Below are 15,670 nucleotides of genomic sequence, written 5' to 3' on the forward strand. Positions count from 1 at the left end.
CAGAACACACCCCTAGATCTAAGATTTTATAAGCAACACACAGTAAGGGTAGTTCTCGCACACGCACACACACACAAATAAACAAACACATGCACTTTTCCCGGTGAATGCAGCAAGGTAATTATGGAGCGAAAGAAACAGGCCAGTGTGTCTTGAATATGCAGCAGGGTGAGAATGATTACATACATTAAAATAAAGAACCTTCAGAATATTTATATTAAAAATACTTTCCTGAAACCGTGGAGCATCCGCTAAATAACAAAAGTTATAAGTTAAATGTTTTTGAGAGGCGAACTGAAATGTAGGACGTACAAAAAAACACAGCAAACAAGGGGTTTTATAATAATCGAAGGGGAGTAGTTACACCGACGAGCACACGCATGTTTTTTTTTGGTAACAATCGATTGGGCAAAAGGTAAAACACTGTATGCGTTGTGCAACTGCAAGGGTGTGAGGGTATGGGGGGGGGGGGGGGGGGGGGGGGGGTGGCGGGTGAATTCATGGAAACTAGTCCACTCCTAATGCAAACAAAAAGGCTGAATCTCACAAGTGTCTTCATTTCGGAAAAACCTCTGGGTCTCCGGGGTGGAAATGTGTGTACAACTCTACCAGAGAGTGTGACGTGTCTTCATTTTTAGTCCTTAGTATTTTTTACTTTAAAATGTTATTCTATGTACAGAATGAGCATACCTTGAGCGACATTGAAAAAAATAGGAGGGAGGAGGGGTGGGGGTGGGGGGGGGGGGGTGATTGAGGACATGGGCGGAACATTCCGGCTCCCATGTGCGTACTGCACGCTCCCCGGGCAGGTTTCAAGCCTCGACAAAGGGATTCCAGGAGTGTCGCAAAACAATCAGCAGATTGCCTGGCGTTCTAAAAATAGAAACGGCCTGCTCCGTGAACTCTGCTCCCTTCGCCTGTCGTCGTAGTGTAGTCAGTGGGACGGGTCGCGTGTCACCTGTTCGGCCTGCAGTTGCGGCGGCCGGCCACCAGGGGGGGACAGAGGGAGTGTGAAATGGTGGTGGAAATATGTTGATTTTTTCTCCACCAAAGGGTGTATGTCTTGGCTGTGGCTGGACGATTGATACATTTTCTTCAAAGGGAAAAGTTTGTCCATCAACCGTGTCCATGCAGGTCTGTGCCGACCAAAAAAAGTTATGCTGGCAGTCGTGTGAGGAGAACGTTAATACTTAATGTAGCACAAAAATAGGATATATATACGATTGTCTCCTCATGAGATTGTCGGTAGGGTAAGACACAACAGAAAATGTTTTTGTTGTTTGTTTCCCAGAGATTAGTGAATTCACAAGCCCCCCCCCTCCCCTTTCACTCACGCCCCTCGTTTTCTTATCTCTGTTTGAAAACAGATGTATTATTGCACCAGAAGAGTGTCTTGGCTTAAAGGTCACACATCTCACACACATCATCATCATCAACAGTGGATCAATTCAGGGGACATTTCTCAACATCGTCTTCAGGGGGCGAGGGGGGGTCCCACTCTGTGCCTCCTGCTTGGGCAGTGGAAGAGTTGACAGGGCTGAGGGGGGTCTTTCGGGGAGTCCCCAGACTGGATGTTTCTTCACGCGGTGAGGTCTGAAATCACCAGTTTCTCCATCTTATTTCCAATGTCCCCGGGCACTTGGAGCTCGTCCGACTCGTAGTCGTCATCGAAGGACCTGTTGAATCGAAGCACACGCACGAGGCCGGTAAAGCTGCGCTGCTTTCTGAGAAACGCAATTATGACTCAGCAGAAAAAATACCCACACAAAGAGGGTGTTTTCTGACCCGTGTTCACAAAACAACAAGGGTGCAGCTGTGTTTGTGTGTGTCTGCATTACTTAGCTCCTGCAAATGTTTCAGGTTACATGTCTTACACGATGTTGGAACATGCATAGAGCTGCATGTTGGAACCCAGTGTGCGCGCATGTGAGTGATGAGTGTGTGAGTGTGTGTGTGTGTGTATTTTCGTTTCAATATTTTTTTTTGTTTTTTTGTTTCAATATTGGTGGGGCCCTTTCAGTCGTCATTTGACATTGGTGGGGACACGACCCCTGGCCCCCACGCAAATCGAAGCCCTTGTGTGCGCACGTTTTTGTGCACCTATGTTTAATGCTTGTTTGAATGACATACCCGTGCCTGTAGTTTGTGAGTCTGAATGCTGCATCTGTTCATGCTGTTGTGTGTGTGTGCTTCTGTGTGTATGTGTGCTGTATATGTGTGTGTGTGTGTGTGTGTGTGTGTGTGTGTGTGTGTGTGTGTGTGTGTGTGTGTGTGTGTGTGTGTGTGTGTGTGTGTGTGTGTGTGTGTGTGTGTGTGTGTGTGTGTATGTGTATGTACGTGTGTGTGTGTGTATGTGTGTCTGTGTGTGTATGTACATGTGCGTGTACATGTGTGTGTGTGTATGTACATGTGCGTGTACATGTGTGTGTGTGTATGTACATGTGTGTGTTCATGTGTGTGTACATGTGTGTGTACATGTGTGTGTGTATGAGCGTGCTGTGTCTTACGCATCGTGTAGCTGCTCGTTGGCGGTCTCCTCGGCCACTAGGATCTCGTACTCCTCAGACGCATACTTATCCCAGTCAGATGGCTCTGGACCCTCAGTGTCAATGTCCTGAAACACACACACACAGACAGACACAACCACACACACACACACACAGACAGACACAACCACACACACACACACACACACACACACACACACACACACACACACACACACACACACACACACACACACACACACACACACACACACACACACACACACACACACACACACACACACACACACACACAAACACAGTGGGCAACATCAGTATGAGCATGGTTTTCAATACGTGTTCCACTCTTGAAAATCTAACAAACACAGTACTATACAGGAATCAGGATAGATCTTTTCTTTAAGTTCAACAATAGTTTCAGTGTTGAACCATCTTTCTCAAAAGATAATTCCAGGCAGGCAGGAACCAGGGTAAAGGAACAAGGAAGTCAGACATGGATGACATTTACATTTGTGGATGACATTTACATTTACAAGTGCAATCACAGTACAGCCAATTCTAATCTATTCTATTCTATACTATTCTAGCCAATCTATCGTTGCTGTAGCTGAGAGGGAGCAGACCTTCTGCAGAGCAAAGGGGTCTCTCTGCTCGTGGTCCAGGTACTTCTCCAGGTTGAAGAAGGTGTCCAGGAAGATATGAGCCATCCGGCATCGCTTCAGGTCACTCAGGGTGATCTTACCTGCAGGGAAAAAACAACGCACAATCACAGACATGGACATCAGGCATGAATGGTGTTAGGGAAGAGGTGGACCTGGGAGCCAAAAGGCAAGATAGGATAGGTGGAAGGAAGGGCAGAGGGAGGAAGAGAGGCAAGATAAGATAGTATTTTTTATTGATCACAGACACAGTAAATCTGGATGGAAGGATCGATGGACAGATGGATGAAAGGTAGGGAAGAAAAAAATATTGATTCATAGATGGGAGGAAAGGTGGATACAAGGTAGAGAGTTTGGATGGAACCAATGATGCGAAGAAGAGGGGAGCAAGGAAGGAAGGACGGACAGATGAGGGAGGACGGAAGGAAGGAGGGCGCAAAGGATGCGAAGGATAGAAGAGATGAATGAAGGAACGAACCAAGGAACAAACAGAACAAAGGGAAGGGAGGAGGGAGTGAGGGAAGCTAGGAAAGAAGGACAGATTGAAGAAAGGAACGAGAACGGAACGATGGAAGGGGAGACGTAACGAATGGAGAAAGGGAGAGAACAAAGAAGGATGGAGGGATAGCTGGACAGATGTACGAAAGGAGAGAAGGAAGACGATAAGGAGGATGGAAGGGGAGACTGACCCTGGCTCTTTGGCTTGACCAGGTCGAGCATCTGACAGAGCAGGTCCTGGAAGGGCAGGGGTTCGATGCCCATGCCCTCCATGCGCTCACACTGCTCCTCGTAGAAGTACTCCAGCTCAAACATGGACAGGACCCCGTCTCCATCCATGTCCATGCAGCGGAACCAGTACTCTATGCTGCAGACAGACAGACAGGGAAAAAGAGAGAGAGAGGGAGAGGGAGAGGGAGAGAGGGAGAGGGAGAGGGAGAGAGAAAGAGAAATATAATCATTTGAAATCGTCAATAAGTTATCGATAGTTATTGGGTCAAAAGGTCTGTGTTGGGAAGTCTGCGTCAGAATTGTAGTCCTAACCCTGGGCCAGTGTAGGATATAGCGTTTCCTAGGCAGCCTGGAGAAGCATCTGACAAGCGACCTTCACTTGTCATTATCTGCCTCCACGACAGTGAAAGTTCTGGAGAGGCAGCGCCTCGCAGTTCGGGGCCTTGGTGTGCCGCTCAGCAGACCAGAGTACTCTGTTGGCTACCAGTGCGAGCTGGCGATCGAAAACCCACTTTTCTCCCTAAGCAGGCCTGAAAGCTGCTGCCTGTTTGCCGGGAAATTGCATTCTAGGGCTTGCTCTGTCCTGGCCCCACCTTAAGCGCCTGGAGAACACGATGCAGATAAGAGGAACTGAGCTGCAAAGACACATTCAGTGCTGTATGTTGGGCATATGCTTCAGCCCATAGCTACCGGCATATTGCATAGCTATAGTGTCTCTGGAACTCACTCATTTCTGCAAGTGGGAAGTCTGATCCCCGATCTGCTAAAGCCATCCCCATGGCTAGCTTGACTGTGGCTGTACTGGCCTGCAAGCAGTTCCTGTGTGGGCCTGAGAGGTGGTCTCTGCTAAGCTATTCGTTATCCGAAAGAGGTTGTCTGATGCCCAGGTAGACAAGAAGCCCTCATCCCAGATGGACTCAGTTGTTGAGGGCAGGCGAGCACAAACAGTCTGCCTCAAATTGAGACACAGGCTCAGCTGGATGTGGAACCTCTTCTGGCCGGACACTAACCGGCTGCAGATATAGCAGGAAAGCCTTCATCTCTGCCAAATGGGACGCCAAAGTGCCCACCCTGGGGGGCGAGGTATCTCCCATCTTGCTCCTCGTCCAAGTTTAGGCCAGGTCCAAGCCACTCCTTCTTGGCGCTCGACCTGCCGCCATAACGAACGGGGGCAGATAGGAGTCAGCCATGCCATCCTCTATCCCTACCACTCTGGCTGTTCTATCAGCCACAGTAATGTGGCACGAGGGGCACCAGTCTCGACGAGCCTTTCTGTTGAAGAGGAGCCAGGCATCCTGAAGACTCGGTAAGCAGGCCAAGATACAACCCGCATGAAATGGGAGAAGATGAAGGGGAAACCAATGCTGGGTGGGTTTGCCTTTTACACTGTACACATGTACGGTGTGGCGAGTCACCCAGGTGTATTCAATTTGACACTATAAGACACTACTTCCACTCGCGCGATCGATATACGGGTGCTAATGCACCGCTTCGGAATGAATTTTAAACATTATTTGACGTTTGTCCTGACAGGGCCATGTGCTTGGAGCTTGAGGTTACATGAAATGGTTCATTCAGAGTGTTGCATCATACCGGCACATCCAATGAACCGACGATCCAAAAAACAGTACAGAAGTAGCCCAGCCGTAGTGGTAACATATATCTCCCAGTACCATGCAGAGAGGGGAGTACCTGGTGGGGTTTTTCTTGTCCTCCTCAGAGATGAGAAACCAGACGAACTCGGCGTAGCTCATCCTGTTCTCCCTCTGTACCGAGTTGCCCCTGGCAACCAGAAGCAATCACCAGTTAGCATTGACCAGACCTGCAGCTGTGACCCTATGTAACACAACCCTTTGTCTGTGTGTGCGTGTGTTTGTGTGTGTGTGTGTGAGAGAGAGTGTGAGTGTGAATGTGTGTGTGTCTATGAGTTTATGTATATATATTATGTTTTTGTATGTCTGTATAAGCACTCTGAGTGAATAAAGGTGTGTGTGTGCCTGCATTTGTGAGCATAGCTGTGTGTTTACCTGGTGACTGCTCCTGAGAACATTCGTTCAATTATCCTGTTGGAAGAAGCTGTGAATGACAGAAAGTTGTAGTGTGACTCGGTTTGAGTAGAGAAGATAATTCAGACGTGTCTGTGAACAAAAGCCCCCGATACACCGTGTACCAGGCAAGATGTGAACAAGTGGTTAGCAAAGAAAAAATTAATAAATTGATAAATAAATAAAAAAGTAAATAGGTTTTAACTTTTCTATTGTACGTAGTTATTCGTCCAAAAAAAATTCTCGATGAGGTGACCTCGATTCAGATTCAGGTATGATATTTTTTAATATGTAGAATATTATCAATGATGCCTCATATTTGGTAACTTCTGCGTGGTTAAGATAGTTGAATACAACCAATTGGCTTATTGGATTTTCCCACAGCTGTCTATAGCAAAGGTTTTGTGCTTCCGCTAAACTACCCATCATCATTATCATTACATGACCACAGTGTGCGTGTCGGTTCCTTTAAGCATCTGCATTCAATTTGACAGAAAATAGACTATAGGCTCTCATAGTACAGGCTACTATTAGACTTAAATACTATCATTAAAGCCTGTTTTACAAACCGTAATTAATATAATACATCTATTCAATTAAACAGGGAGCGGTCTCTTTGGAGGCGGACGACTCTGTTCTGTCTGAACTGCGCAAAGTATTCACTCCTGATCACGACAAACCCTGCATCAATAAGGAGACTGTAGAAGCCTGTGAGTGATTGATAAGGTCAAATATACGTGAACGAGGATTGTTCAGCCAAGGTTCATATTACGAATAAATATTATAGTTCACATTTTTATATTCCATGTACAATATTCAGCATTATTATTCAATTTTATTTTATTCTACTTATTTCATGCCCACTATTCTATTCCGTTTACAGCTATTATTATCTATTGATTTTATTCTAATTATTTCATTGCCACTATTCAATTTAATTAACAGCCAATGATATATTTATATTATATTCAAATTATTCCATGTCCAGTTCAGGTCATTGTTGAAGGAGCCTGAGCCTGAGAGGAATTGCTTGGCCAGTGACTGCTGCAGTAATTGTTGTGCTCATGACCACAAACCCTCTCTTGGATCTCTCTTGAATCTTGAACCTGTGTGAGGGGCCCCTCACCGTGGTCGTTGTACCGGGCCAGGTCCTTGGGGTCTATGTAGAGGTCGTGGTCAGTGTCCAGCTCCCAGAACTTGCAGTAGATGACGTAGAAGTGCTCGTAGGAGAAGTAGTCGGTGATCTGGTTGATGTCGTCCTCTTCCTCCAGCAGCGCCAGTGTCTGCAGGAAGTTGCTGCGCCGCAGCTCCGTCATGGTGACGCGGCCTGACCACGAGCGGTTCACCACGTAGAAGATCCTCTGGATCACCTGCCCAGAGAGGGGAGCGACCAGAGGAGGAGTGTTAAAGGTTGGATCATCGATGTTGGGTGAACTCACTTCTGTTGGTATTTGAAGCGAGATCCCAAACAGAGCCAGCTGGGCCCTCCCTTTCCGCGTTTCGTGCGTCCAGTAAAAACGATCATGAACGCAGCGCAAAACCCCACAGCACCCACCCCTTGTCGGTGATTGGTTGAAACACTATTTATTTTGGTTTTGATGAATGTGATCATTTATGTTTCGGCCTAGAACCGCTGATTAGCCATCAAGGCTCGGTTATGGATCCATGTCGACGCAAGGCAATGACCACGCAGACGATTTGACGGAGTCGTGACCTGTTTTGGTTCTGAGTCGGGTTTTAGTGAGTGGACCAATCACACTCCTTGCTGCTGTGTCACCTCCACGCAAGGTTAACATTTTTGGGAGGCGCACGTCCGGCCCTTGCGGTGGACGCAAGGAGGGTCCGCAATGTGACGTAATGGGTCTGTAAACTCCCTTGCGTTGTGCTGACGTGGAACCATGACGAAGCCTTTAGGCCAAAGCACCCCTCTGATCTGGCATATGGGTCTGGCCCATCTCGTAATCAGACAGATCTCTAGCAGACCTGGCACAGGTCGGGCCAATCACAACTGTATATCTTATTCAGGGCAGGTTGAATACGATGAGGAGCGACCCTATCGGAGGGCGGTTGAGGCATTTTAGTAAACAACCAAGATGGCTGCCGCTGATGTGGCACACGTTTGGTGGCTCTGATTGGTTGTAGGTCTATACAATTGCGTCCAGAGGCATTCTGGTCTGCACCGGTTGATAATGTCCCTTAATTGAGAATGAATTGAGTGGTACCAGATTAATGCACCTATGCAAATGGTTCTGGCGATGTCAGTGCCAGCGCTACACATATCTGCTAACGCTAGCCCAGCTCTGCTAACGCTAGCCCAGCTCAACACATGTCTGCTACCGCTACTCCAGCTCTACACATGTCTGCTAACTCTAGCCCAGCTCAACACACTTCTGCTAACTCTAGCCCAGCGCAACACATGTCTGCTAATGCTAGCCCAGCTCTGCTAACGCTAGCCAAGCTCTGCTAACGCTAGCGCAGCTCTACACATGTCTACTAATGCTACTAGCCCAGCGCCACACATGTCTGCTAACACTAGCCCAGCGCTACACATGGGTACACAGTGCTAATATGGGCATGCGGGCGGCCAAGGTCCTCCGTTTCCAGAGGCTGTCAGGGGGCGAGGGCACGGTGTTCCGTGATGTAATCAGAATCCAACGCATAGCTCTCTGTACGGGGGCGGGCAGCTGCGGACCCTTCATGCTGGACGCGTTGCAGTTGTCCCCGTGCGGCGACGAGCAGCGTGTTGCGGTTACACAACAGTCACATGACCACCTCACTATTCTTATTCATGGAGTCATCATCATCAGTGGTGGCATTCACAATATTCACATCTGACCATGAGCATATTCACACACACACACACACACACACACACACACACACACACACACACACACACTGAGAGAAAGATAGAGAAAGAGACAGATAGCGAGATAGACAGACAGACATACAGAAAGACAGACGGATGGACCACACTTACAGACATTTAGCTACACAAGACAGAAACAGATATATACATAGGACACAGACAGAGTGCAAGAGAGAGAGACAGGGAGACAGACGTACACAGGAGACAGACGGACGTTGGGCTGCTGGTGTTACGGCAGCAAGTGGAGAAGTAGGAACAACAGCGCAAACTACTCAGCACACTGAGACTCTAAATGTCCAATCAAGCTCCAAGTTCCGATTGATTCTACAATCGATTGATTCTACATTCCAGCCTGAATGGCACGCATAAAGTTTAGTCTTTGTCGTAGAACTGGCTTAGCAAAGGGAAACGCAACACTTAAATGTGACGTAAGGACACAACAATGTAGCCTAGGGTAATTTATCTTACCAAGTAACTGATTAAATCAAATGTCAACGTGTTGTGTATTTTATGATGTAATTATTCATTAAACAATACAATGATATCTATAATGTAACCTTACAAATTAATAGATTTGTAGTACATTTCTCACAGCACTTACTTTTTTAATTATAAAGTTCGTGTATATAAAGTGTTTAAAAAACGTTATATACAAGAATACAGAGAATTTTCCCGTCTAACTAATCCTTGACACGTTCCTCACCGTGGTGATGTAGCGGGAATGGAATTCAGGCGCATCTTTGAGAAACGTCAGCCCGGGGTGGGTGTCCACGATATCCTGAACATGGAAAGGAACGAAGAACATTTGAAGAATGCATTCATCCATGCATTATCATCTTTCATTACAGTCAGTTTTTCACCAACTGAGCCAGATTTTGCCCAACCATGGGTATGCATCAACGTTTTGACCATATTTAGTTAGGTGACGATAGGTGTTGTGAGCTGAGCTCAGTGTTGGGTTGATACATACAGTAACAATTGTATGTGTGGCTGGGTTTACGAAAAGGATGAAAAAAATAGAGAAAGGACAGCTTGTTTTTTGCATTAGTGTGTGTATGATTAAAATGTTCAATTAAAAAAGCTTCCAAGTCACTATGCCGAAAATTGGTTGTGCAGACAAGATAGAAAAAACCAACAAGTTAGCCTCTCAACCTTGATTGATAATACCGTGTTATTAAACAATTAGGCCTGAACACACCATTAACCTGCAAGAAACCTACTTTGCTTGATCTAGCAAATATACGACTCATGTTCGCAATCGCTGCACTGGTGTGATGTCATCTGCAGATGATTGCTTGGTTGATTGGCGTTGTGGGTGTTTTGTACCTGCATGAGTGGGATGAAGTCCTCTTGCTCCAGGTAGCTACAGCTGGGCTTCGCCAGCAGACAGATGAACATGGATGAGTCGTCATGGCAACTGTGCAACAGCCTGCAGTAGAGAGGAGGAGGATGAGGATGAGGAGAAGAAGAGGAGAGGAGGGAAGGGTGGAAGAGAGGACAGAGAGAGGAGAAGAGGAAAATGAGGGACAACATATAAAGAGATTGGGAGGGCGTCGAGAATGACTATATCCATTGTCAGACGAGGAATCAGGGATGGAGGGAGGGAGGCATGGAGGGGCGGAGGGGCGGATGTATGTCTTACTTTCTCCAGGTCGCAATAAACGAGTGGACAGACACAAATCCAGTCCTCTCCCCGCCCGCGGCGTTGAACAGTGGCGCCTTCCAGTAGAGGGGATACCCACACGCCTAGAACAGACAACATAGATTAGTACGAGATCAAGGCATACATAGATTTATACAAATAAATCAAAAACAGCTAGAAATATAGCATAACGCTGTCAAATCTGATCAGGGAAGTCAATCATTAAGTGTTTGCGAATGTTTTAGTGTTCGGACAGTTTCACTCATATCCGCTTCAAGGTGCGTTCGCAACGAAATGCTAAGGCGCTAATAGATGCACATCGCGCAAGCTACTACTTGCACAAACGACATGAAATTCGCATTGTTCGCGTGTTTTGCTCGAAATTCGTGTGAAGCAGTGTCACTCATGAATGGGTCACGTCCTGAAGCCTGATGGAATCACAAAGCTCCTGAACTTCACCAAGCTGCGCCTCTGGATGCGGTTATGAGCCCCGATACGACGGCGTTGGGTTCTCTGACGTCTCCGGGACACAACCAGTATAGAGCCGCAATGGTGGTTATCTCGCCCATTGCTAGTGGAGGGAAATGTTGGAGTTTACGCGAGGTAAGCACCTCGTTCTTCGCATGAGTAAGCACTAGCAGTTTGTGCGGTCAAACTCGCGCGAGTGGGAAATTTGGTTTGCTTTTGGTGCGAACATGGCTCTAGGATGGAGGAAGGAAATAATGCATTCAATGTGGATATGCTTTGTAAAACACATCAACAAATAAAGTGGATCATTTGGAATACAATTTTGGATTTAACAAGATTCTATTTATTTAATGATTTTTATTTAAAGGATATCTGCTCCTTCCACACAGTAACGGATACATTTTGATACTGGAGTTGCCTGTGTTCGCAAACGGATTTCTACTATCTCTGTGTCTACTGTGAGCGAAAACCACGTCAACAAAGGCAGCCGAGGAAGCTGTGAGGTGCAGCCTCGATATTAAAGGCTGGGGAGTCATTATCTATGAGGATAAGGTCAATAGTTCAAAAGGCTATGGATATTAGTTGATGGATCCTTAAAGCGAAATGAAGGAGCCAAAAGTCACATTACAAACGGGAGGGTCGACCTACACCTATACCGGGGGGGGGGGGATCAACTGACCAGCCGGTACCGGTTGGTGCAGTCCACTGGGCAGGGGGCGTGGGTTGCTGTCACCTGTGACCTCACATATTGACCTCCACTGACCTTGGCGATCTTGGCCATCTCGTAGATGTCGGCCTTCTCCTCCTCGAACTCGGTGAAGGCCGCTTCGGCGGCGGCGATGGCGGCGTCGTGGTTCTGGGGCGGGCCCGACACGGGCAGCCCGCGGGGGTAGTAGAACCTCGGAATGTGGATCGCGGACTGGGGAGGAGGGGGGAGCAGCACCGGCGCCGGGTCCACCACCACCACCACCGCGGGGGGGGGAGGAGGGCGAGGGGCAGGGGGGGGGCTGGGGGACCGGGGGGGCGGGGAGATGGCGGCCGGGGCCGGGGGAGGGGTGCCGGGCTTCTTCTCTGGTTTGGACTGGACCTGGGAGGAGCAGAGGAGGTTGTGGAGGTGGTGGGGGGGGGGGGAGAGTTAGAGGTCAGGGTGGTGGGTGGGATACAAACAGGTGTTTTGTATTTCAAGTGTTCTGGGTGGGGTCGTACAGTGTAGTAGTGTTGTACCACAAACTGTCAACCCCAACGGAAAGGTTGGGCTTTCGAGTTGACCAGCAGGCTTCCCTGATGCCACCTTGGTTCCTTCCCTCTCCTTACTGTCTTGGGTACTAAAATCGAAATCACTGCAAGATCCCTACCCAAATAATAGTGACAGCATCCCTTCTGTTGGAGCTTTCTTTCCATTTGAGGCACCAATAGGTCACCATAGACTAGTCTTTCATAACACGCAATACATTTACCGGTATGCTTTTTTGCAGGTTGTATGCTTCTGTGATTGGCATGAACACTAAAACCGGAACATTCCGAGAGGTGGATAGTGCAGTGGCTCAGGTTGAAGTGCCCCAGCCCAATAGTTGGTGCACAGCCATTAGTATTTTTGTAAATACCCATTAAATCTTTTTCTGGCTTTTAAGTGAAAAAATTACTTGGACGCACACTCACACAGGCACGCACACAAAAAAAAAGACAAAAGTGAAAGCTCTTTTAGGTAGTTGGACTGAATATGCTCTCTTAGTACTTACATCATTAGTTTAGACTTAATTAGTCTGTGTTTGGTGCAGACAAGGCCTCCATAGGTTGTCTATTGAGTAGGACAGCTGTACCTCCCACCACCACAGTTCCACCTCATTCATTCTATCACTCTATTCCTGCAGGCCCATCCTATAAATACCTCACTGGTATCTGCCTCAGAATAGAGTCAGAGTCAGTCTCTCTCTCTCTCTCTCTCTCTCTCTCTCTCTCTCTCTCTCTCTCTCTCTCTCTCTCTCTCTCTCTCTCTCTCTCTCTCTCTCTCTCTCTCTCTCTCTCTCTCTCTCTCTCTCTCTCTCTCTCTCTCTCTCTCTCCCTCTCTCCCTCTCTCTCCCTCTCTCTCCCACTCAGAAAGTGTCAGATAAATGCACATAATGTGTTGGCTAGAGTGCATGTTTTCCAAGTGTGACAAAGAGATAAAGTGAGAGAGATACAGACATAGTGAGAACTAAAGAGGAAGGAAGAGATTGACCACAACACAGAGATAGAGAGGGACAGAAATATTCGGTTATCTCCAACACGACTACACCGTTCTTAAAGCGACAACAACACGTATCGTGAGCCCAAAGGTGCATCTTCGCTTCGCTGACTGACTTCCTGTTTAGCCTTTGCCACTAGCCAGTGCCCTCACTGACCTGCTGCTGTTGCTGTTGCTGCTGCTGCTGCTGCAGCTGCAGCTGCTGGAAGCACTTGATCCTCTTCTTGAAGCGCGAGGGGAGGACAAAGTCACACCCCCGTGCCAGAAAGGCTAGCTCCCCACGCAGGTCCGGGTCCCCTCGCAGGGACGACTCCTTGATCATCATGGCGGGGGCAGCGACGCGCACCCCACCCCCGACCGAACCGGCCACCGGGGGAAAAGGGAAGTCAGACGACCAGCTAAGGGAGCTCACCCGAAATGTGACCGATGGTGGTGAGCCACTCGGGGTCCGGTCAGGCTGGGCGGGTGAAGCGGGCGATAAGGGGGTAAGGAGCGACGGTAGCCGGACAAAGTGTCACATGGGGCGAGGTTGGGGGGGGGGAACCGACAGCTGAAGGAGCCAGATGCGCCGGGAAAGGTTGTGTCAGAGTTGTGGGCAAGGGGGGTGAGGGGTGTGGGGGGGGGGGGGGGTCCGGCGTCCCGCCACGGCCCTACGCATGCGACTCACGCGGTATTCGCTCAAAGCGCACACACGCGGTCATTCATAACAATATAGAAAAAAAAATAATCCCAAGAGGAACAGACGGCCTGCACTCCTGCACACACACACGCGCACACACACACACACACACACAAAAACGCCTACAGCAGGCTACTGCGCCCTGGTAATCCACCAGTTGTTTCGTGCATCAGGGTATTCCTCAAAGATCCCTTGTAATCGTGCCGGCTTTTGAAGTAGAACCCCCGACGGCGGCCGGAGGTGGTGGTGGTGGTGACGGGGTCGGGGAACGGGGGGGTCTGGTCGATCGCCGGCCAGCAGGGAGACACTCTTCCCCGGGGTAGAAGGAGCTCGTCGGAGCTCCCGCTGCTCTCTCACTCTGGAGGTAGCGGTCTAGTTTTAGTTCTGACTTGTGCCTGTCGCTCCAAGAACGGGCTACTGGTGGACTACACCGAGAAATATGAGCCATGCCGGGCTGCGGCGACACACACACACACACACACACACACACACACACACACACACACACACACACACACACACACACACACACACACACACACACACACACACACACGTGTGTGTATGTGTGCATGTGTGTTTATTTATGTGTGTGTGTGTGTGTGTGTGGGAGTATTTTTTGGGTGTGTGACGCTCCCGTCTATTGCCTGTCCTGACTAAAGTTAGACGTCGGGAGGTCGTAATGCAAAGCGTTTCCCTATCTGAATCATTTTGTCATGGCCCCAGATAACTAAAGTTGGCTGAGGCAGTATGTTCCGATTCAACCCACTTTTATGATAACAATGGACCACGAGCACCAATACCAACCAAAAAGTCTATGTATACATATATACAGGTTTCCATTTACATGAAAGTCAATAATAGTCCTGAAATGTGTTGACATGTAGCCGGAATGATATGCTGCATGTATATGTGAAGGTAACCTCCCTACCGGTACCTTCTATTATTATACTCTACCCTTAATCTAAACAATACTATTGTTACTCATATAATACCATCCTTATCATAAGATCAGTGTTATATTAGACTGTTTTCTGTAGACTGAAATATATACAACAAGGAAGCCGTTTGTAAAGTTCAATGTTACGCCAGATTGCTATGCAGTGAAGCATGTCCGTGTTGGCTTGTGGAAACATTACGGACGAGGTCAGCCCAAAGTCAGGAACCCACAGTCCAGGCTCCCCTGGTACGCTTTTAATTTCCCAACCATAAAGTATCACTTCATTGCCACCCGACAACATCTCTCTCTCTCTCTCTCTCTCTCTCTCTCTGTTCACACCAGTCAAACCTATTCTCCATCACATTGAGATTAGTGAAATGTTCAGCGATGACTATATAAAGGCTCCTATGTTACTAAACACTAACAAACTGTCCGCTACAGTGCTCGTATTTGTTTGAACAGTGAACTAGTGTAACAACTGCAAAGTGTTGTTCGTTTATTTGAAGAGGAGTAGTATAAACAGTGCCATCTAGTTGTTGTTGACCGTCAATGTACAAATATACATTTATATAGATATACAGTGATTGTGTCAAATTAAAACCAGATTAAATTTGTGATGATTCACTTATGTTTTGGTATGTAATAATAAGGTCAGACGTGGGTATTATTATGTCATCTTGGACATCTCAGGCCAACCCTTTCTCAGTAGAACCCCCATAGGACCTGATCATGACTGTACTTTGCTCCGAGGTCAAAGGTCATGGCCCGATCCACCCTGCCCCACAACGCACGCCCCCACAAACACATACACACACAACCCATCTCCCCTACCACGTACCAATCACAATTAATGTTCACAGTAACCGACAGCGCAAGATCCGGAGAGTTCAAAAGCTTCTGTCTCCCAA

At 47.8% G+C, this 15,670-nt stretch overlaps 1 protein-coding gene across 1 annotated transcript; it reads right to left on the reverse strand.

The window, feature by feature from the left end:
- Window positions 1-727: 727 nt before the first annotated feature.
- On the reverse strand, window positions 728-13,691 carry ppp2r3a (protein phosphatase 2, regulatory subunit B'', alpha). The gene is made up of 12 exons (XM_056590186.1): window positions 13,301-13,691; window positions 11,683-12,006; window positions 10,452-10,555; window positions 10,136-10,238; window positions 9,513-9,587; window positions 7,067-7,310; window positions 5,923-5,971; window positions 5,588-5,677; window positions 3,856-4,031; window positions 3,131-3,249; window positions 2,508-2,614; window positions 728-1,676 (listed from the first exon to the last, which is right to left on the reverse strand). Exons 1-12 carry the CDS (start codon window positions 13,466-13,468, stop codon window positions 1,580-1,582), a joined length of 1,656 nt encoding a protein of 551 aa, XP_056446161.1. The 5' UTR covers window positions 13,469-13,691; the 3' UTR covers window positions 728-1,579.
- Window positions 13,692-15,670: the final 1,979 nt, after the last annotated feature.

Source organism: Gadus chalcogrammus, chromosome 5, assembly GCF_026213295.1.
Source record: "Gadus chalcogrammus isolate NIFS_2021 chromosome 5, NIFS_Gcha_1.0, whole genome shotgun sequence".
Classification (NCBI taxonomy): Eukaryota; Metazoa; Chordata; class Actinopteri; order Gadiformes; family Gadidae; genus Gadus; species Gadus chalcogrammus.

Coding starts and splice junctions, on each gene's coding strand:
- ppp2r3a (XM_056590186.1), bottom strand. CDS start 13,468: ATGATGATCAAGGAGTCGTCCCTGCGAGGGGACCCGGACCTGCGTGGG. Junction 10,556..11,682: donor AGATGGCCAAGATCGCCAAG/GTCAGTGGAGGT, acceptor TGTCTGTTCTAG/GCGTGTGGGTATCCCCTCTA. Junction 4,032..5,587: donor GACAAGAAAAACCCCACCAG/GTACTCCCCTCT, acceptor GTCTGTCTGCAG/CATAGAGTACTGGTTCCGCT.